At 44.0% G+C, this 23,838-nt stretch overlaps 1 protein-coding gene and 1 pseudogene across 1 annotated transcript; both read left to right on the forward strand.

Moving 5' to 3' along the window:
• Nucleotides 1–9,409: 9,409 nt before the first annotated feature.
• LOC130380963 (claudin-10-like) lies at nt 9,410–12,946 on the forward strand (annotated as a pseudogene).
• A 5,567-nt stretch (nt 12,947–18,513) lies between these two features.
• Nucleotides 18,514–21,965, forward strand: LOC130381641 (claudin-10-like). The gene is made up of 5 exons (XM_056589337.1): nt 18,514–18,957; nt 19,386–19,547; nt 20,029–20,110; nt 20,554–20,667; nt 21,524–21,965. Exons 1-5 carry the CDS (start codon nt 18,726–18,728, stop codon nt 21,912–21,914), a joined length of 981 nt encoding a protein of 326 aa, XP_056445312.1. The 5' UTR covers nt 18,514–18,725; the 3' UTR covers nt 21,915–21,965.
• Nucleotides 21,966–23,838: the final 1,873 nt, after the last annotated feature.

The following is a 23,838-nucleotide window of genomic DNA, read 5'->3' on the forward strand; positions in this document are numbered from 1 at the left end:
CCAGCAGCGCCGGTCACGTGCACACAAAGAGTAACATGATTGGGTGAGGATAGCAGGGGGCAGGGTCGCTACCAGTTGCTCCTCCCTTCAGGATACTTCGTCTTTTTTATTTTACCCCAGGATGCATTTACATTTAGGGTTGAGACACTTTTATACAAAAGGAACGAACTTGAAACCTTCAGATTTAGAATCAGTCTACCTCCTTCGATACCCGTCCAATGTTAACGTTTGAATAATATGTGAAGGTTGTAAAATAAACATTTAGATTGCCAAAGTAGTTAAATGAAACAAAGGAAAACCAAGTAGTAAAATCTTATCTTCAATACTCTGAAAAGGTTAAAAATCGAATATACAGATCAAGTTATTATGCAAGTTGTATGAGCAACTTAGAGTTCAGCATTAAGTTAGTATCACAACAACAATACAGTGTAATATACAGTGAAGAGTGAACAGGTACAGAGATTTATTAGAAATACTAAGTTATTGGTACAACATCACAGTACAAATCAGTGAACAGGTACAGCAGAGATGTCTTTCAGCTGAAGTGCAAAAGTAACCTAGTATAATGCGTTAATGTGATCTAGGGTGACAGGTTGAAACAGAATCAACTTTGGAGAACCATAACCTGACTTCAAACTGTGGTGGCCAATCACGTGAGCCGGCGATCAGAACAGACAATGGCCAAGGGAAGAAGAGTTCTTCACAGTAGCAGAGCTACTGTGAAGATGGCAGAGAGACTGATAGCCTCTGTGTTTTCCTCTCCTATGGAAGGCCATAAGTGGAAATAATGTCTTAGAAATATGAAAGCCCACATTATTGTGAGTGTGGGAGACTCTAGTAAGCTCCTAAATTGTGTGTGTATACTCCATTAATGTGTTGTGTATGTCAAAAGGACAAGTTACCGTGGCCCACTATCCGAGAGTAGCAGACCTGTGACCCACTGCATAAGATGAAGGCCTGAGACATTCATCCAGGGTGCACCAGTACAAAGTAACAACCCAAAGACCCAAAACTCAATAAGGAAAAACTTGAGTGTGTGTGTGAGAGTGACCAACATATGGAACAACCTACCATCAGAAGTGGTGAACGCACCAAGTGTCAATTGTTTCAAGAACAAACTGGTTACATGCTGGAAAAATTACAAGTTCTCTAGTACTTTAAGAGTGACATAGACAACTCCCAAAACATAAGTACCAGCAAACAGCCAGTAAGATGTAGATCTGATCATAGTGGCATCTAGAGCCATTGATCAGAAGAGAACCTAAGGTTACCTAAGGTAACAGGTGACAGCCAGGCCCCCCTTTATGGTTGCAAATGATAGCCTAGCGTTGTACACCCATTGACAACTTTGATATGAATGAGGGATTCAACCTAGAACTCAAACTAAAATGATATGTTTAGATTTAGAAGCTCTACCCCAACTGGAAGTGACGGAATTGACCTTTTAAGATGTCAAAAAACACAAATTTGTTAATAAGATAGAGACCTCTCTTTAATATGAATCAATTCATTAAGGTCTACTAGAATACGCATTTGGGGGCTCTAGTGTTACGGGAAAGGTTCACAAAGCACCATCAAATGTCGTTGCCCTAAGGCGTGTAATCACATCTGTGAACATGTTTTTGAAGTCTGGTGTCAAAGGTTAAAAGGAGCCCACACCATGCCCCTTATTGTATTAAAAGATGTGAATGTGCATTTTGCCCACATGTTTTTTTGGTTATGTAATAGAGGTCTGATGTCAGATGTGCATGTACACATGATAGTGGTTAGGTCTGGGAAGAACTTAAGTTTACAATCTCGCAAGCGAGCATTGGAGCATTTGCTGAGTCACTTCTTGTAGGGCTGGAGCCCCCAAATTGATTATCGCATATGTCCTTTGAGATCCTCTTTGATATAAAAGAGACCCCAGGTCTATAGCTCACTTGTTAGTCGCCTTGACCCCTAAGTCACCTACTCATAGCACACATGGGAGGGGGGGGGGGGGGGGGTTTAGGGCAGCTCAGCTGCAACATGTAACTTTGTTATGTCATCAAGTGCACTATTGTCTGGAGTAAAGGCAGGCAGCAGGCTAAATCATTTACTTTTAAACAAGTAAATGACTGAAGTGATTTAGACAAAAATGTAGCTCATGCTCCACTTGTTTGGAATACGGATTGTATTCAATTTATCATTTAGGTTATTCCTCAAACAGAATATAGCCAAATCGATTGTAATCCCTCAAAAGCGCAAGTGAGCATGAAAAATGCCCAGAGCAGTTTGACTAACTAACGAAACATCTTAAACAATCACTGAACCTAGATATAGTGTGTACATTGAATAATACCTCGAGCTGTTACTCTGCATTTCCCTGTTAACTTTGTGTGCATGTTTATGTGTGCGTCGTAACATAAGATGACATTAGGCAATAAGTAATTATGTCCATAGAAGCACAGGAAATAGTATACATAAAGTTGCATACTGCCTATCAATACATTTACAGTATGTATGCCTTCATATTTTTAGTGACTTTTGCCGTTATCTGAATGGTCACCTTTAAATTCATCCTCCATAATCGAATGGGTAACAAAGTAGCCAATGGGACTGCATCTTGCTACGTTGTAGAATGACAAAAAAATGTTTGTACCTTGTAACATGTAAAGGACTAAGGTCCTTTCGGTGTAGGTGTTAGATTTATGCAGTGATGAGTGTCTTCATGATACTAAAGGAACCCTGAAACGCAAAGCACGTTAAAAGGAGATGTTTTTGCTGAGTCACTGCACACTTTGTCTTATGATACCGCACATTTATGGAATGCATTACACTAGCAAAATCGGATGATGAGGAAGCAATCCAAGTAGCCATGGCAAGGTGAGATACATCGCTAGTTTTATGCTGTAGTGTTCTGAACACCCATATAAAGTAATACATGAATGGAACAAGAATGGAAGAATGGAACAACCCGTTGGCTGAAACAGACCATTTGTGTGTTAACATGCCAAAATGAGACCTGATATGTCAGTTTTTGTTGCATTATCACATCAACATATGATGTGCTAACAAGACCAAACTACATGTTAAAGGTGACATATTGCACAACAAGGTGTAAGTGTGATAAGGGTTGTAACGGCTAATCACACTCACACCTGGCGGTATAATATGTCACCTTGGACACACAAATCTTGGTCTCGGACATTTCTAAGACGTAATTTGCCCTAATGGCCTTCAATAGTTAACATGACGTCACACAAATGGGCCATGAAGTGACACCCCTCCATCACTGCAGCAGTCTGTGGCTATCAATGCAATGCCTGAATTGTTTGTCAGGCTGAATCAGGCGTTGCGTCGCAACCTTGTACAACCGTTCATTTCAATGGGGGTAGTGCGTGGTAAGCTACGCAATGGGGGGCAGCGTGGGGGGGGCACAAAAAGTGCAGCGGTGTGTAGATAGAAGTAGAAACACAATCCACTTTTGGAGAAACTTTAGCCGACATCACGCTGCTGGGGTCAATCCCGCAGGAGCCCGTGGGAAGGACAACCTTGTTTCCATTTAGAGATAGCATTATTCATTTTACTGTACAGAATACCTCTATTTGTTGTTTTTTGCAAAAAAAAAAAATCTTTGCACCATCTCTGCAGGCACTGCCATTTTTCATTTAACTGCCTTTCTTGTATATGTATGTGACCAACAAGACTGCTGAATATTGGATCTCGAGTCAGCATTGTAGCATTCTGACATTTTCAAAGAAGTGGTCAGCCTCAAAGTTCAAAGAAGTGAATTGCTGTGCAGCCACTTGGCGTTGTGTGTTGATAATGCGTAACATGACATCACACAAATGGGCCATGGAAGTGACACTCCCACCAAACGCAGCAGTCTGCGCTGAACTCTGCAACACAGGATTTGGTCTGCATTTAAGGTGACATATTATACCACCAGGTCTGAGTGTGATTAGCCGTTGCTTTGAAAATCTGCCTCTTCTGACATCACAAATGGGCCTTCCACCTAGAGGTATGAAGGATAGATGAGCAATGTTTGCTACAGTCCACCGGTTAGGCTGGTTGTCTGATAGACATACCATATACATCTAGTTGGACACGTCCACTTGTGAGGCAGATTTTGAAAACGGCTTGTAACGGCTAATCACACTCACACCTGCTGGTATAATATGTCACTTTTGACTCTTGAACCTTGGCCCTCTGACCACCCCTTCCCTGTTGAGAAAAAATATAAACAGCTAGCTTAGCTTATTGACATCTTCCTGACGAATAATCGCATCATCACACTAGTAGTTGTTTGCACGTCAGTAGAATATGACGGCCAGGGGTGCAAAACCGACAGCAGACCAATCAAACAAAGACAAATTCCAACTGTAAAGCTTTTGAGCCTTGGTTGATCAAGTCCTCCAGCAGCACGTATAACTGTATTAGCTCAGGAGGTAGAGTGGGTTGACTGGTAACCGCAAGGTTGCTAGTTCAATCCCCGGCTCCTCCTAGCTGAGTGTTGCAGTGTCCCTGAGGAAGGCACCTAACCCTAACTGCTCCAGGCGAGCTGGCTGAAGCCTTGCATGGTTGACTCTGCAGTCGGTGTGTGCATGAATGGGTGAACGACAGGCAATACTGTAAAGTGCTTTATAAATACAGTCCATTTAAGTGTACTGACCAAGACCAGAAGGAGAGCACCAATTTCACCTGTCCTATGGACCCTTCATCAGTTGCCTGTCAGTTCTAGAATCGATTTTAAAATCCTCTTTTTGGTGTTCAAAACAATGGATCAGTGCCCGAATACTTGTCAGACATGCTCCTGATGTGTGCTCCCTCTAGATCAGTCCACTCCCCTGGCTCTGCCCTCTTAGTTGTTCCCCGGTTGAGGACAGGGCCCTTCGGGGAGGCGGCCTTTAGTGTCTATGGTCCTCGCCCAGTGGCGCAAAAAGTGGGTATGCACTATATGCGGCGCATAGGGGCGCCGAACCAGAGGGGGCGCCAAAGCGATGGAAGTACAATTATTTCAGTCGGCATTTTCTGTATTTAACAGCGTTTGTGTACATGATATGATGATCAGTAACAGAGGAACGTCACTGATAAGGCGCCCCCCCGCTCCTTCGCCTCCCTCCCCCCCTCCTCCCCACACGGCGCTCCAGTGGCCGCCCCCTCGACTACGCCCTGGAGGTGAGCGCCAGAGTGTCTTCATTTGAACCGTATTGTCATCTGATGACACGTACCTCAATATGGAGAGGCAGAGAAGAAAGCCCTCGGGGTCACAAATCACAATATAGAAAAAGAAAGATTGGGAAGGTCGTTTTTATGTCAGTGTATCAAGAGGAGGCTTGTAAATATACAGGTTAGCTACATCTACTACTGTAAAACACAGGTTACTGTTGTCTTGCAACTGTGTACTGATAGAATGGAGCCTACAATATAACGGATCATAACAAGAAAAATAAAGGAACTTGTTTGTGGTTATTTTGTTTTACTTCAATCTCTATGCAATTCTTTGTTTTATGTCAATAGACCCAGTAAAAACGGAGTTATAAAGTTTATACTTTATAACTCCGTTAATAATCCAAAATTTAATAAATTAATAATAATAATAATCCCAAAAAAAAAAAAAAGATTATTATCGTATCTGAATCGAGACTGAATCGTTCTACACAGTATTACGATGCATCGAAGAATCGATTATTTTTCCCACCCTTATTGGTTACTGTACTCTGTACAGTTCTAACAGAGTCTATTGTTTTGCATGTAAGCTTTTTGGTGAAACTAGAGTGGTGGGGTATAATAACTGGCAGTGTCTTTCAAAGATACTGAAGCACCATGAAACAAGTGGTTACCACATAAATGCTTATCTGATGTGGAAAGAATTGGCACCCCGCTTAGGTAAAACTATTGATAGCGAATTGCAGAGAGCCTGTTGACTCGAGTGATCGACTGCATACTCTTCCTTGCAGAAAGAAACCTGCCACTGAGGGGGACTGTGAATATGTGAATGGCATCTTCACTGTGTTAACATGTTTTAAAAGATTCACGTGTTCCTGTCTGGCTGTTAGCCCTGTAATAGTCTGCAGCTGTGGCTCATAGATTAATTGAGCCACACCCTTTCTGGTGCTCCTTAAGAGGGCCAGAGTTCTAGACTGGAGGGCGCCTTGAGTTGTGCAAGTGACTCGACTGTTTTTAAGTAAAAATATGTTTTTACCAACAACATTGTGCGTCGAGGAAACTCTTTTTCACAGGGACAAAATGCACAGATAGGAAATCCTAGAAATGGACATTTTCTGCGTATCCTTGATCTCTTATAGCACGGTATGATGTTACACTGGCAGAGCATCTTAGAAAGGCTGCCTCTAAAAAAAACACCGGATATCTGTCCTGGTGCACTCAAAATGAATTTTTTGATTCAATATCAGAGTGTGTTTTAGGTCAAATTTGTGCCCAGATCAAAGAGGGGGGGGGTGCCTGCTAAGTGTCTGCATACCCCCCAGAAAGTAGGCAGTTGCGCCCTTGTCCTCGCCTCTGGAGCAGCCTGTCGGAGGAGCTGAGGACGACACAATCTGGGAACACCAATGTGACAAATACAGATGAATAATTTAATGAAGGCCTATTGCACTGTAGGTTCAATGCTTATTATACGTTTGTAATTCTCATTTCACAATATCGAATGGTAAATCCAATTTTATTTATGCAGCAAACTTTGAATGAAGATACAGAGTAGTCCAGGTGACAGAAATACATAATTTAAACAAAGAATACGAGCTGGCTGTCGCCTTGCATGGTTGACTCCGCAGTCGGTGTGTGCATGAATGGGTGAGCCTGTCGGAGGAGCTGAGGACGACACAATCTGGGAACACCAGAAACCTTGGTGTGGTATTGGACAATCAGTTATCCTGCACTGCAAACATCACTGCGGTCGCCCGATCCTGCAGATTTGCACTTTACAACATCCGCAGAATCCGGCCCTTCCTCACAAGGGAAGCAGCTCAGCTTCTAGTCCAATCACTGGTCATCTCCCACCTTGACTACTGCAACTCACTCCTGGCTGGACTTCCTGCCTCTTCGATAAAGCCTTTGCAGCGCATCCAGAATGCGGCAGCGCGCTTCGTGTTCAACCTACCGAAGTTCTCCCATGTGACCCCCCTCTTTCCGGGACCTCCACTGGCTCCCTGTAGTAGCTTGCATCAAATTTAAGACGATGGTACTGGCATACATTCCTCAGTTTTTCCTCAGAAAGAGGGGGGGGGGGGGGCTGGTAGAGCTGTGATTGGGCGGACTGGTCCTGGCCCAGGTGGAAACGGGTCTAGAGCCGCAGCTGCTACTACTAGAGAGCACTTAGCAGAACGCCCTAAGACTTCACCACCCTGGCAATTTTCCCTATCAACAACCTCGTGAAATCTTCTGCAGTCCGTGTTGGCTGGAATGTTACCCGTACGACATAGTTTACTCATATACACGTGTCAAGTGCTGCAAAGATGATAAAGTCTCCAAGAGAGACTCTGCCTACTCTACGTTCCTTCTTAAAGATTGTTACTCCTTGGCCTAATTAAGGGAGTGTTTCCTTAATTGATTAAGGGCTACACAATTCAATTTAATTGAATGGAGGTGACCGAAAATAGACCACATTGTTCGAAGATAACAAGGACTACCTTAACACATTTGTAACTTCGTTTGAACAGTTTGGCTTGTTTGTGTGTGTGTGTGTGTGTGTGTGTGGTGGTTGTGTGTGTGTGTGGTGTGTGTGTGTGTGTGTGTGTGTGTGTGGTTGTGTGTGTTGTGTGTGTGTGGTGTGTCCTCCAACAGATCAAATTTTCTAATGTCCCACGATTTGTTTTAATTCGAGCGTCAAAGACAGTCCGCACTTGGGGGCAGTATTGCTTTATAATCATTACCTGTTAATGCTAAAAAGATTGTAGTTTCTACTGGCCGATGCATCTTATAGGAATTAGGTGTAAGAGGATTTTGGGTAACTGACAGACCATCCCGCAATATTATTATTATAGAAAAGAAGAATAAGAAGCACAATTATAAACAATTATAATAAATGCATTAGTATAATACACAACTCAATTATAAACATTTAAATAATAATTTAAATATTAATGGTGTAGGTGTGTTTTGTGTCCACATTTACTAGTATCTGTGAGACTTTTGCTATCAGGGTATATTTGAAAAGATTGCTTCCCATTCCTGATCCCACATTGTCTACAACTACTATTATATTAATAATAATAAGAATTAATTCATCAAAATTATTTAGATAAACCTAAAAAAACATCAGTACACGTGGCTTAACACATGAAAATAGCAACACAAGGAAATCAATTTGAAATGAAACCAAACGTAGTAGGGTAGTAAGGAGTTTAACCTTGACAAACGAAAGAAGAGACACAAGGAAAGTAATACATTGAGTGCACAGATACAAAAGTATCCCAGAAATCTAAGTTTGTGAAAGCCAAAGGCTTCGTAAATTGAGTACATATTGTTTATCTCGTATTAGAACAACGCAGAGTGTTTGGTCTGTGTGTGCCTGTTTTTGGTGGTTACTTTTGTGTGTGCGTGTGTGTTTGCTAAGCATTAGTTGTCTAAGCATGTGTGTGTGAGAGTGCGAGCGCAGAGAGAGAGAGCGAGAGAGAGAGACAAGAGCATGAAGAGGATTCATAGTAAGTTCAAGTAGACAGAAGTTTGAGAGAGCGAGTGAGAGAGAGATGAAAGGATCGAGAGATAGGAGAAAGAGTGTCTACCTCTCAACTAAATCCAAGGTCCCGACTTTGACCATTATTTGTCAGTTGAGGCTGACCAAGGATAAGAGTGAGAAACAGAGACAGAGGACATAAGAGAGACAGCGACAGAGGGACACACAGAATGGGACTACTTTTAATTTCTTCAAATTTTGGATGATGTAGAATGATGAGTTTAGATATATTTACAGATATTTTCTCTTTTACTTTTTGTAGGCATTACAATCACTATTACGCGCGTTTGTCATAAAACCATATCCCAGGGACAGGCCATGTAAATACTTAGATTTGACCTGAGAAAGAGGTGAGATAGAGAAACCGGGAGCGAGAGAGAGAGGAGAAAGAGAGGAGAGTAGAGAGAGAGAGAGATAGAGAGAGAGAGAAGAGGAGAGAGAGAGAGAGAGAGAGAGAGAGAGAAGAGAGAGAGAGATAGAGAGAGAGAGGATAGGAAACAAAATAGAGAGAGATAGAGTAAACAAAGAGAGAGAAATAGAGAACAGAGAGAGGGAGAAGAAAGGAATGGAGTGATAGAATCACCAGATTAGAGAGAGAGGAAACAAGGAGAGAGGAGATAAGAAATTCAGAGGAGAGAGAGAGAGATGAGAGAGAGAGAGAGAGAAGAGAGGAGAGAGAGCGAGAGAGAGAGAGAGAGAGAGAGAGAGAGAGAGAGAGGGAGAGAGAATTAGAGAGACCGAGAGAGATTGATGGGCCACATGGCGACAGAGATCGTGGCGTTCCTCCTCAGCGTGATCTGGCTGGATCCTGGTGTCCTCCACGCTGCCCATGACCACTGGAAGGTGGTCCTCTGTGGACCGGCACCAGTCATCACTACGGCAACCTTCTGGTCCACCTGTGGAGGAAGAGCGTGTGTGTACCGACTCCACTGTCGTGTCCCACTGTAAGGAATTTCCCTCCATGCTCGCCCTGGACGGTGAGATGTGTATGTGTGTGTTTGTGTGTGTGTGTGTTTGTGTGTGTGTGTCTGTGTGTGGTGTAGAGGTGCTTGTTGATGTTGTTAATGTGTTTGTAAGTGTTGTTGTTGTGTTGTTGTGTGTGATTTATTACCTTGATGGGTGGAAAGTGTGCACTTTGCGTGTGTGTGTGTGTGTTTGTACGTGTGTGTGCGTGTCTGTTTGTGTTTGTGTGTGTGTCTGTGTGTGTGTGTGTGTGTGTTGCGTACAAATGGTGGTAGTTTTTGTTATTGTGTTGTTGTTGTGTGTGTGATTTATCAACAAGGGAAGTGTGCACTTTTGTGTGTGTGTGTGTGTGTGTGTGTGTGTGTGTGGTGTTGTGTGTGTGGTGTGTGTGTGTGTGTGTGTGTGTGTGTGTGTGTGTGTTTGTGGTGTGTGTGTGTGTTGAGAGGAGGAGAGGTTTAAAGAGAAGGCCAGTTTGTGTGATCTTTCAGAGATATGTGTGTGTGTGAGTGTGTGCACAGTATGCTCTTGACAATGTGTTTTTTTTGTTATCAATCTGTGCGTAAACGTTTATTAATATGTATGAATATCCCTTCATGGACATGGGAAAGGTAGACGGGGACAGGAAATGTTTTGAAAGAGAAAGAGGGATTCTCAAGCAAGTGGAATCAAACCCGCGGTCATCACACAACATTTGCCCTACGCAGTGTTCACTCAACCATGTGAGCACAAGTGTGTGTGTGTGTGTGTGTGTGTGTGTGTGGTGTGTGTGTGTGTGTGTGTGTGTGTGTTGTGTGTGTGTGTGTGTTGTGTGTGTGTGTGTGTGTGTGTGTGTGTGTGTGTGCGTGCAATGACGGCTGTGGAGGTCATTGATCAATAATATTTTAGATGAAGTATCAATCACAAGATAAAACGCTGTCTACCAGGAAGACAATAACAATAACAACAATTTGGTTCTGATATGTGTGTCAGCGTGGGCCTGTGTGTGCGTGTGCATAGTGTCCATGCGTTCGCGGTGCGCGGCGTTCCCGTTGCGTGTCGATCTACGGCGGACAGTTGTTTTTCCTCAGATGAATGAGCACCATTGAAAACAACCAGGGAAGGGGAACTCTATACGGCTCGTAAAGAGGAATGTGGCGGCGCTCCAACTGCCACCACATCCACCAAGGCCAGCGCAGGGGCACAACTTACCCGCTAACGAGCCCGGCTGCTCGGACACAAAGTGGCCCCTAATTCACCTGCTCGCCGCAATTTGAGAAAGGCTCAACGCGAGGGAGAGTTCGAGGTTCACCGGATCTTCCCCGGTCCCCAAAAAAGTGAAAATGTCAAACGGTCCTTATTTACCAACTCCCCCAGTTCACAGTGGTTACAGAAGTGACCTTCAAATCTCCCACGCACGACATCTCTCTCTCTCGATCTCTCTCTCCCCCTTCTAAAATAAAGTTTATTTTACTTTTGCTCTTCAGTCCGTGTCTTACTCTCTCCCCTCATTCCCCAAATCTTGCTCTCTCTCTCTCTATCTCTCCTCTCTCCCTCTCTCTCTCTCTCTTTCTCTCTCTCTCTCTCTCGTCTCTACTCTCTCTCCTCTCTCTCTCTCTCTCTCTTCTCTCTCTCTCTCTCTCTCTCTCTCTCTCCCTCTCCTCTCTCTCTCTGCCTCTCTCTGCCTCTCTCTGTCTCGCTCTCGCGCTCTCGCTCTCGCTCTCGGCTCTCCGCCCTCTCGACTCTCTCTCTCGGCTCCGCTCTGCTCTCTCCTCCCTCTCTTCTTTCCCACAGCCTATATCCAGCTGTGCCGGGTCTGATGATCGCGTCCGTGTTTCTGGGCTTCCTGGGCTGCTCGGGGCATGCTGTGGGCATGGAAGTTGCACGCGGATCGGGGGCTCCGAGCCCACCAGGCCCGCCTCACCGCCCTGGCCGGGACTCCCAGTTTTGTCTCTGACGGTGAAAACAGCGTCCATGGGAGCCCCTACACTAGCGCCCACACACCATATGCACACACACACATGCACACATACAAAGCACACATGCACACATACACATGCATACCCCCATAAAACATGCATGTATGCACACACACAGAGTACCCTAATACACACACATTATGCACACACAGATGCATACATGCATACACAAACACACTCACACAAACACACAACACACACACACACATACACACACACACACACACACACACACACACACACACACACACACACACACACACACACACCACATATACACACACATACACATTCACACTAACACACTCACATGCAACATACACACACACATGCACACATACACACACACATGCACACATACACATGCATTCCCCCATAAACATGCATGTATGCACGCCCACAAGAGTACACTAATACACACACATTAACCTAACACACTCACACGCACACACACACACACACACACACACACACACCACACACACACACACACACACACACCACACACACACACACACACACACACACACACACATGATTACACACAGACACCACATATGCACACACACACACACACACTCACACACACACACACACATGATTACACACAGACACACATATGCACACACACAAACACCACACACACACACACACACACACATGATTACACACAGACACACATATGCACACACACAAACACACACACCACACTACACACACACACACACACACACACACACACACACACACACACAAAAGCACACCCACACAACACACACAAACACACACACACACACACACACACACACACACACACATACCCAAGTCACCCCACCACACACTGACACTTACACAAACACACACCCAAAGTCTTCCACACACCACAAACCCACACACATACACACGTATAGATACATGACCTTTAGCTCCTGTAGTGTCTATCAACATCATCTTTAACATTTTTCATGGCAGTCAATAGCATTAACACATCCATGGTTTTGGTTCCCCAACTGGTTTGAGCGGAATAATTAGTGGATCATTTGTTAGTATTTTTCTTGTTCCAGGGCTCTGTTGCATCACCGCCTGCTCCATCTACGCTCACAGGATCACCACAGACTTCTTTGATCCTCTCTTCATTGCACAGAAGGTAAATATTTGCCAATTATTATGTGTCTTCTTTTTGAACGTGATTGTATTTGTTTAGTTAGTTATTATTTTTTTTCGTGTGATTCATTAATTTAAAATTACATACATTATATCATTATCATTATTATAATCATCATTGTCCATTACCGTCACTGTTTCCATTAGCATTAGCGATGCCGTTAGCGTGATGATGCATTGGGCTGTGGTCCCTGTGCAGGTTTGAGCTGGGCGGCGCGCTCTTCATCGGCCTGGGCCGGCTCCGTGCTGTGTGTCCTGGGAGGCCTGGTCTTCTGTCTGTCCCCTGTCGGAAGGCTTCACAGTCAGGCAAGCTCAATCAATCACTAATCAGTAGATCGGTCAATCAGTCAATCGGACAATAAATTACTCAAATAAGGATTTTAATGATATTTGTTTAAGCCTTTTGTCCCCTCCAAGGCTCTTGGGATGTTTCAAGGGTCATTCTTGGGAGATTTTACTGCATGAATACAATATAGGGAATCACTCTTATTGCCCTTTGAGGCAGGCCTTTGTTTAAAGAGCGCTGTGGTTCCAGTCAGGGAAAAGCTGTGCAGTGACCCCCAGACCAACTCTGACCCCGAGGAGAGACGTGGTTCCTGGGGTGAACAGCATGATTTTCTTTTTAATATCCATTATGACATGACTGTTTTTCTTTGTTTCAGTTAAATAACGACCTCAATTATCTATGTGAATGTCACCTTGGCAGCGAGGGCAAGAGAACCACTGCGGACAGAACACAGTTTGCTGTGAGGGTAGAAAATTATGGAAGTAGAATTTAAAGAATTAATACCAGTAGTAGTATTTTAACCATTTCATTATATTTGTACTTTCATTGATTTATAAATAGCATATTAACGCTTGATAGCGGGACATCCTCAGCGCAGTTCGTCAAGGCAAGGTTTCACTTGTTTGTACGTTCCTCTCAATTTGAATCACTATTTATTGTCGACCATGCGACACCACAAGGTGTACACCCACACACACACACACTTACACACACACACACACTTACACACTTACACACACACACACACACACACCACACACACCACACCACAACACACACACACACACACACACACACACACACACACCCCCACAACACACACACACACACCACACAACACAAACACACACACACACACACACCACACACCACACCATTGAAGCCCCAATATACACACACAATTATCTATATATATCTATATATAATATATATATATATGCATATACACACACTTCAATTCTTTTATTTTTCCGCCTGTTCCTTTTGTCCAGTAGACCAGAGTACACCTACGGCAGGCGCGCGTCATTTGCGACCGCTCGCCCCGTGGAAAGGCAGAGTACTCCACGCGGAGACGCAGCGCGCTCAGCGGGACTCGACGCGGAGATTCGAACGTACGCCTATGTGTGACGGGCAGGGCGCAGCGACGGGGACATCGAAAACAACAACACTGAATTCAGAATTCTAAAAATTGCAACAAGCTCTCCATAATAACTCATACAACTTCAAGAACAGGAAATAACTTTAATAAGTTAGGTTAATGTAGTAAGCCTCCACTACTTTTGATTATTGGGTTTTGGGTGAGCTCCGAAATATCTACTTTTAAACAGAGATAGGAAGTGGGCCATGAGTCGAAAAGGTTAGGAACTCCTGATCTAGTGACAAGTTATTAGGGTTTGTCTTTAAGGTTAGGGGGTGAAACTGTAGTCACCCTACAGCAAGATGCCCTAACTCAATACCTGCTGCTTAACGCCATGTAGCCTATACCACTTTCAATCCTTCTACTCAATATCTCAACGTTTTTTTCTCATTGTTTGTACATTTTTACGTGTCAACGTAAATAAAGTTTTATAAAACATCACTATTGGCTATTGACTTCTGTGATGACAACTTAAAAAAAACATATTTAACTGAAATGTACCAATGAAACCCATATAAAGATACAAAAACTTTATCAGTGAAGAATTGTAATGGATTTAATGGGTCAGGTTTTCCTTTACTACAAAATCAACAGGCCCCTCTGAGAAAAGTCTAAAACAGAAGATGGTTTCCTCCCATTCTCGCAGTGTCCCTCTGACCTCGAGAGGTCATAATGTATCACTAGCACTGATCTATCACCACCTGTTGATCAATATCGAGACCCCCATCCCCGTCCCAACCGTCCCATGTCACACAATAGCACTTGCCCCCCATGACGAAAATACTTCATTTACCTGGTCGCCCCGGTTCCCTGCCGTCCGCTAAACAGTGATCAGGTTTCTGGATTGTTCCAAGGAGAAGGAGCAGGGGGGAGTTAAGATAATGGTTGCATTGTGCGTTTTTTTTTTTTTTTTTTTTTGCTGGGTGTATGTTTCCAAGAGGAAGGATAATGACGCATTAATAAACACATTACATTGATTGACGCATCGATCGCTCAGATTAACATCACCGTAGACTCCAAATACGTTTTTGATGACAGCTTTTGGTCGGCTGCGATTTCCTGAAGCACGCACCTCAGTGACCACTAGAGGGCAGCGTGTCCACACTTTAGCGCAACTAGGAATTAGCAACCCTGGCACCGAGATCATAATCAAATAGTCAAAATACTTTGCCCCCCGGACAGCAGGATAAATAATAAACTGTCAAAAGACTTCGCCGTTGCGAAGTCATGTATTCCTCCTGAAACAGATTCATACATTTAACGTCTTTCCTCCGCTCACAGTGACAACCTGAACAACTTGAAGTGTACAGCAGCATATCGCTGTTGCAGGTGTTATATATATAAAAAACACATCTCAAGAGCATTGATGTTGGTCTAGTTTGTGTGTTGAGATTTATCCACTCAGCATGACAGAAGCCTGCTGGAGAGTGCCTTCTTTCTGAAAGGGGGGGGGGGGGGGGGGCTCAATGAGGGAGGAACTAGGTTTTGGTCCTCAATAGTTCCTCAATTTGCTAAATTAAATCATGCTTTTTGGGCATGGATGACAAAGAGCCACCGGCCTCCATCTCTTTAAAGTTCACTAATATGCAGATTTCGCCCGCATGACGGTCATCGTTTGGCTCTCTTGCAATTTTGCCTTTTTTTCAAACTGCTGGCTCAGAAATGTATGGAGGTAGATTTGTGTCTTTATTATGCAATCAAAAATAATAGGTTTGAGAGCAAAACTTTCCACACTGCAATCAAAAAATAGGTTTGAGAGCAAAACTTTCCACACTGCAATCAAAAATAGATTTGAGAGCAAAACCTATCGACACTGCAATCAAAAAATGTTTTATTGCAAGATAAATTAATGTGATAAAAAAAATATTAATGGGAATCCAAAGTTTTGTTTTGCAAACCCAAAAGTTTGTTTGCAAATCCAAAAGTTTTGTTTGCGAATCCAAAAGTTTTGTTTGCGAATCAAAAAGCTTTGTTTGCGAATCCTAAAGTTTTGCTTGCGAATCCAAAGCTTTGCTTGCTGTTGAGCTGAATCTCGTGGGCGGGACCTACGCCGAAAGATGTAAGACACGTCTCTATTGGCCAGTCTCGATCGGAGTGACAGCTTGGCAACATCTGAAAAGCCTCTGCCCCCCGACCGCCTCCAGAAGCAGATTGTCGGCCTGACGGACAGGGTGTTTGTTTGTTTCTCCCAATCCGCGGCGGCGCTCAACAACATCGCCCTGCTCTCCTCTGCCATGGTCTCCTTGTCGGCGGACAGGGAGGCCTACGGAATTTTCAGGGCGCGCAAGCGCGCGCACGGGACAAGCCCATAAGGCGAAGCCTAGACGGCGTAGCCTACATGAAATAGAACTCCCTCTCTCGTTACTAACTGTGGATGTTGCCAAGCTGTCACTGCGATCGAGACTGGCCAATAGAGACGTGTCTTACATCTTTCGGCGTAGGTCCCGCCCACGAGATTCAGCTCAACAGCAAGCAAAGCTTTTGGATTCGCAAGCAAAACTTTAGGATTCGCAAACAAAGCTTTTTGATTCGCAAACAAAACTTTTGGATTCGCAAACAAAACTTTTGGATTTGCAACCAAAACTTTTGGGTTTGCAAACAAAACTTTTGGATTCCCATTAATATTTTTTTTTATCACATTAATTTATCTTGCAATAAAACATTTTTTGATTGCAGTGTCGATAGTTTTGCTCTCAAATCTATTTTTTGATTGCAGTGTGGACAATTTTGCTCTCAAACCTATTTTTTTATTGCAGTGTGGAAAGTTTTGCTCTCAAACCTATTATTTTTGATTGCATAATAAAGACACAAATCTACCTCCATAGAAATGTATGTCATAATTGCTTCCTCATCATCGTTTCCTCTTTAACGTAGGCTACAACACAGACAACTTCACTGATCACTCGCCAACTGGTTCGGACCACTAGCTTTGGCGCCAATTGCTGGTCGTAACAAGTAGTCTGAGTGAGCGACCATGGTCAGTCGACCCAGATCACTGAATGGCTACTACAACCCTTCTCTTCTCAGGTGTTGTGCAGCATTGGTATGCACTCCCTGTCGTGAAATGCACTTTTTATTGGGAAAAACAAAACAAATAGGTTACGATAAGGCAAATGGGGACATGCAATTAAAACAAGGACTGAGCACACAACTTAATTGAAATGATTGAGGTTTATATGGTTGATATTATTTATGTGATTCTCAATCAATAATAAGAACTTCTGGGTGAATCTCTTTTTTCCTATAGTGAGGTGCTCCATAGTTTTGTTTTTTGTCCTTTCTGTTCAATGTCTCACACCTCAAGAGATCGATTTAGTTCGAGAATAACATATTGTATTTCCCCTCTCTAAAACGCAACTCTTCTAAAGAGCGAGAATCAAGGATGATCTCTTCTTCTCTTCTATTACCTAAAAAAAGAATCGCGGTGGGACATGTTCACGACAGGTGCATATCACAGCCCAAAACCGAGCTGGCCAGCACACAAACACATACACCCACACACACACACACACACACACACACACACACACACACACACACACACACACACACACACACACACACACACACATACACACTATTCGCCTTGTACACTTTAATCACCAGGGGGGCCCACTCACATCACATGGTACAATACTGTCACCACAGCCAATCTGTCCCTCCTTTACTTATAAGCTGAGACCGGGGTCGTGAAACATCCCTTTCATGGACGCTCCCTGCAGAAATCCTCACATCAATCAACCCCCAAACCCTAACCCTAATAACCCTCCAATGACGTATTTAATTCCAGTCATGGTGGCTCAGAGAGCATGGGCAGTAGACGGTCTGAGGCTCAGCATGCGGCCCCACAGTGTAGGCCTTTAACAGCTTCAGAGGAAGATGCTGGGTGGTGTCTGCCCTGCAGCCAAGTCAAGCACTAATGTCATAGTATTGCAATAAGAACAATATGAAGGAACACCGGTAAGGGCTTGTCAAACTCAATGGCTGGGTGGAGTTAGGTGTCATCTAGGCAGAAAGATCCAACATGTCTGGAAAAGTAGATCCTATCCTGCTGAATCATTGTACAGAAAGCAGTTAAAATTGTCGCCAAATCAGGGCTATTGCTCTAATTGCTCTGATTAAGTTATATTGTTGAATTCAAACAACAATCTAACTTGTTGAGTGCCCCAGAAACCAACCAATAGGATGAGAGAAGGTGCATCTAATCCCTTGTTTTGATAACCCGAGCCGAATGCTGAGGCCTACAGTTTCGGCCAATATCTTGACTCCACATCTCCAGCAGTGACGGTGAGGGCCCTGAGAGCTCGGCACACCGCCGCCTCTCACACGCAGCGGCCTGCAACACGAAACGGTCGTTCCACACCTCACTCGGAGCTCCCTGTGAATCGCTATGGACTTCCGATGGCCAAATTAGGAGTTAGCAAGGTGAAGAGAACGCCGCAATACAAAGAAAAAAATCACGTCTGGAGGGATCGTGATTCCTTGGCAACGTCTGTCAAGACGCCGCCCCCCTCTCCCCCCCAAAAAAGAGACTAACACACCGAGGGGTTCCCAGCAGCGATGAAGATCCGTGTGGTCCAGATCTGGGGGTTTCTGATGACGGTGCTGGGCTGGATCTTCGTGGCCTGCACCATAGCCATGGAGGGCTGGAAGATCACCTCCATTGGTGGGATGGGGGGCTCGTCAATCATCAAGATAGCCTGGTTCTGGTCCAGCCTTTGGCGGGCTTGCTTCACCGACTCCACGGCCGTCACCAACTGCTACGACTTCCCCGTGCTCTGGTCCGTGGATGGTGGGTGAGACGTGTCTGTTGTTCGTTGGGTAGAAGTTTGAAGTGTGTTCTGAACGATCTGGGGCACTTTTGAAACAGGGCATGTTTCTGTAAATTATTGACCCAAAAAAAAATGGATTTAGTTTGTATAGACATGATCAGTGGCTAGTTGGTTTCGTATTTGGGTGAAGGATGAGTCTTAGAGGACACAACTTGCCACTTGTAACTCTTTTAGGTTATTTTAGGTTTGTGCAGTGTGTGGAAATGTTTACAGTGAAGGGTCATTCATGCAATGTTGGCACACAGTTTCAGTCCATTAAATTTTCCCATACATAGTACTATATTGGCCTATTCCTGGGTCTGCCTTTGGTCTCATCCTTCGACCTTGTTCTGCAACACCCGTTTTCTTCCCATCATTGAAATTTCCGTCTATCTGCTGCCCCCTGCAGGCCACATCCAGATAGTGCGTGGGCTGCTAATGGGGTCGCTGGCGGTGGGCGCGCTGGGCTTCGTGCTCAGCATGATGGGCATGGAATGCACCTTCCTGGGTGGGAAGGAGAAGCCCAAACACAGGAAGGTCTACGCAGGGGGATGCTTCCACATACTCAGCGGTAAGCAGCTGGGAACCAGAGGAGTGTAAACTAGGATAGGTGTCCCAGAGACATGAAACAACCCAGTTGTACATTTGCAATGTTTTATTAAATTCCTGGACCAGTATTTCATAATCAACTCTAGTGTTTTCGAGCCAACTAGCAATCTAGTTGCAATCTATTTAATGCAACAAGTAACATGTTGAAGTGCCTGACTCACTGTGGAGGAAAGGGGTTGTGCCAAAACATGGTAGGGATTGCATTGAACATGGACTTCCTTATCCGAGCAAAGATTCAATATTGCTAAAACACAAATAGCTGCACTCTCCATTTTTATTATTTAATGAAGAAAGCTAAACCAATAATAAAGTGCAACCAATATTTGCTCAATCAAAGGTTGAAATGTATTTTTCTAAAACTTTATCAAATAGTTTTTTCTTAATGTATAATAACGACCTTATGTAATTCTGAAATCTGAAGTGAATGCTTTTGTGAACCTCAGGTATCCTGTCAACGTGCGGGTATGTGGTCTATGCCCAGTACGTCTCTGGAGAATACTTCAACCCCCATTTTGAAGGACTGAAGTAGGTCAAGAAGTCATCTTCGTTGTTAGCTCAATGAATCATATATTACATTGTTAAACAATATCATTTCTTCAACTGCATTGTGAATGACAGTTAACTCATTTACTCTCTCTCTCTCTCTCTTTCTCTCTGTCTCTCTCTCACCCTCTCTCTCTCTCTCTGTCTCTCTCTCTCTCTCTCTCTCTCTCTCTCTCTCTCTCTCTCTCTCTCTCTCTCTCTCTCTCTCTCTCTCTACCCTCTCTGTCTCTCTCTCTCTCTGTCTCTCTCTCTCACTCTCTCTATCCCTCTATCTTTCACCCTCACCCTCTCTCTGTGTCTTCCCCCCCTCTCTCTCTATCCCTCACCTTTTCTACGTATGTTTAACCTCTCTCTCGCTCTCACCCTCTCTATCTCCCTCTCTCCTTCTCCCCCCCCCCCCCCCCTCTCTCTCTCTCTCTCTCTAGGTTTGACCTGGGGACCCCTCTCTTCCTGGGCTGGGTGGGCTCTGCGTTTCACATTACTGGCGGATGTTTTTACCTGTGGGCCTCATGCAAGCCGCTGTGTGGAGGAAAAGTGACGTAAGCGTCCCCCCGTGTGCGCACACACACACACGCACACACACACACACACACATACACACACACACACACACACATACACACACACACACACACACACACACACACACACACAACACACACACACACACACACACACACACACACACACACACACACACACACACACACACACACACACACACACACACAAACACACAAACACACACACACAAATATACACACAAACAGACACACACAATAAGATTATTATAGCTCTTTTTTTTCTCTGATAAGAAGATCCTGTGTTTCAAGGTTAGCTGTGTGTGTCGGGTTACTTTGTTGTGATGTCTGAACTCCCACGATGCCTCTCACTACCTATGATAATAATTCCTATACTCTGCGCTCTGTGTAGTTGGTTGTTTTTTGAAAGAGGGTGTGCAGCCCTTCCATTTTTCTATCCCGTTTGGATAAAATGTTTGGCTAAATGATTCAATGTAAAATTGAAATACTTGTTACCATGGTACATCGCTTTGCCGTGTATAGTTTATAAGGGGTAAGTTAAAGCTATGGTAGGCAACTGATTTTAGAATACTCAGTCAAAAAATTTAACAAATCCGGTATCTGTGGCAGGTTGTAAGGCCTACCACTCTGTCTACTCGCCCTCTAGGCTAAAGCTAGCGAGCTAGTCAAGTATTTTTGGTAAGTGGCTTTAGACATAGGCCTGAAGAGAAGGTTGGGATTTTTACGGTTAGATTCTTTCCAAATCTTGCTGACTTGTTTCTCCAAATTGCCTACCCAAGCTGTAAGGTAAGGATGAAGATTGCTGAACCAATGAAAGAAATCCCGCTTATAAAGTTCGACTTTCCCTTTGAAGGACTATCGTGATTCCCGCCGTTCTTGAGCTTCCTGAGACGACAACGGCCTTGTCCACCGTGTCTGAGATCCCATCCAAGAGCAAGGTCTCCACCTCCTCCACCTCCTCCTCCTCTTCCTCCACTGCTCGTTCCGATGTGTCCGGGATCTCGTCGAGGGCCGAACATTCCTCCGGGTCTTCCAGGTCTTCCAGGTCATCCGGGTCTTCCAGGTCGGCGGGGCGGCCCTCTCGGTCCCGGGCCGCCAGGTCATCAGCCTCGGAGTCGGGCCGCTCGTCGAGGTCCAGCCGGTCGTCTCGCTCCAGCGGGGCTGGGGGCGCTGGGACAGTATCGTCTCGGTCCGCTGGGTCCAGGAGTGACCGCATACCCTTCTTGAATACCAACTACGTTTGAAATATATTTAAAGGTGACATATCATACCAACAGGTGTGAGTGGGATTAACCGTTACAAGCCGATTTGAAAATCTGCCTCTTCTGACATCACAGGTGGGCGTGTCCACCTGTGATGTGTGACAGATAGATGTGCAACGTTTGCTGCAGTCCGCTGGGTAGGCTGGTAGACTGATCTATCCAGCACACATCTAGGTGGACACGCCCACTTGTGATGTCAGAAGAGGCCGATTTTCAAAAATGCTTGTAACGGCTAATCACACTCACACCTGGTATAATATGTCACCTTTAAATACAATAGTGTGCAATTACATTACAGGTTCTCTCCAGATACGATTGTGCGTTTTTGTCGACCGTGAATCTGAATGGATGTGTGGATATTGTTTTTGCTTGATCAATTAGTTTGGCAATTGGGTTTATTGGTTTTCTATTCATCATTTCTGTTCATTCCGTCCTGGGGATAGTGAATAGGGCTTGTCTGGTCATCTTCACTGTATTTTTTTATCAATTCCTCAAACACTCCTTTAATCTCAACTCCTCCTGTTGTCCTTCAACCCCTGCTCATCAGTGGGAAACCAAAGAAAAAAAAAATATATAGCCACTAAATAATTTATTGTTCCAGATACCACCAAAATGTAGAAATATTTTAGATTTTTATATATTTTTGGCCCATTGACACATAAGGAACTGGTTCAGGGTAAGACATGTGTATATAGGTAGGAGTGTCACAGCACTATTACATTTACGTTAGTGTTTATATAAATAACACCGTACTACTAGGATTACGATCCAAAATGTCAGCCGCTCTGGAGCCACATGGAAAGATTTCTCCAGAACGTAATGGGGATATTGTTTGACACAACAGCCTAATGCTTGAATTGTTTCAATAAAGAGGATATCAATGCTGGGAAGCTATTGGGAAACCTTTACTGTACTTTCTACCAAAGATTCAAAGTTATACTATATATTGGTTTGCCAATGATGTACATAAATAAAACTGAATAAATACCTTTTGTGGTCAAATGCTATATCATCTTTGATTTCAAGTGTATGAATATCGTAAAATTATAAAATCTTCAGAAACCCCAAGATTTCATCTATTTCATTAATGGTAAATGTTCAAAAATTTCAAGAAACTTCGCTGTACATAAAGGACACCCTATTTTATGTAGGACTAGCCACAATGATCAGACAATAGACGAAAAACCACCACAGTATAACAAGCCTTCACATCTGAGGACTTTCTGAAGCGCAGACTGAAGTGGGGCTCTCCTTTAGGCCTGTAGCAGCTGGGGAGGGCAGCTCAGGTGTACCCTGTTAGCCCTAACGAGGTGTCTGACGCAAAGGAACCCTGGAAATGAATCGGTCGGAAATGGAAAATCTAAATGGACAAAATGCAATGACATTATTAAAACACTAATCGACAACCCTGGCACTTTGACTTTGTCTCCTAGTCCATTTCAGGGTATTAGTGTGTGATGATGTGGGGGCCGTCAGGCCCAAGGGCCCAACCAGAAGGGACTAAACTCCACTCTGATTAACCCTTGAATAATCATTGCCTTTTTTGCAATTTACAATTAATTATTCATTTGATTGGATCCTTGTTATTGTTACTTTTTTTTGTTCCTCGACCGTTTAGCTACTCTAGATTAGACAGAGTGATGTCATCTTCAAATAAACATGGGGCATATGAAACTCTCTCTCTAAGCAAGAAATTTGAGAGGGGTTGGCTACGATTACAGATAAAAGGACATTCCCACTTCCACTCGTGGGAAAGTGTTGGGTCAAATGCTTACTGGGCAAAAACAACTAAAAGACGTGATGAAGACCGACTGGTTTAACCAGCCCGCATCAGCATTTTGACGCTCAACACCTGATCTCAGTTTATCCAAGCTTGACTTGTCTTGAAAGCATTTTACAACTGTCT

The sequence above is a fragment of the Gadus chalcogrammus genome, chromosome 4 (genome assembly GCF_026213295.1).
Source record: "Gadus chalcogrammus isolate NIFS_2021 chromosome 4, NIFS_Gcha_1.0, whole genome shotgun sequence".
NCBI lineage: Eukaryota > Metazoa > Chordata > Actinopteri > Gadiformes > Gadidae > Gadus > Gadus chalcogrammus.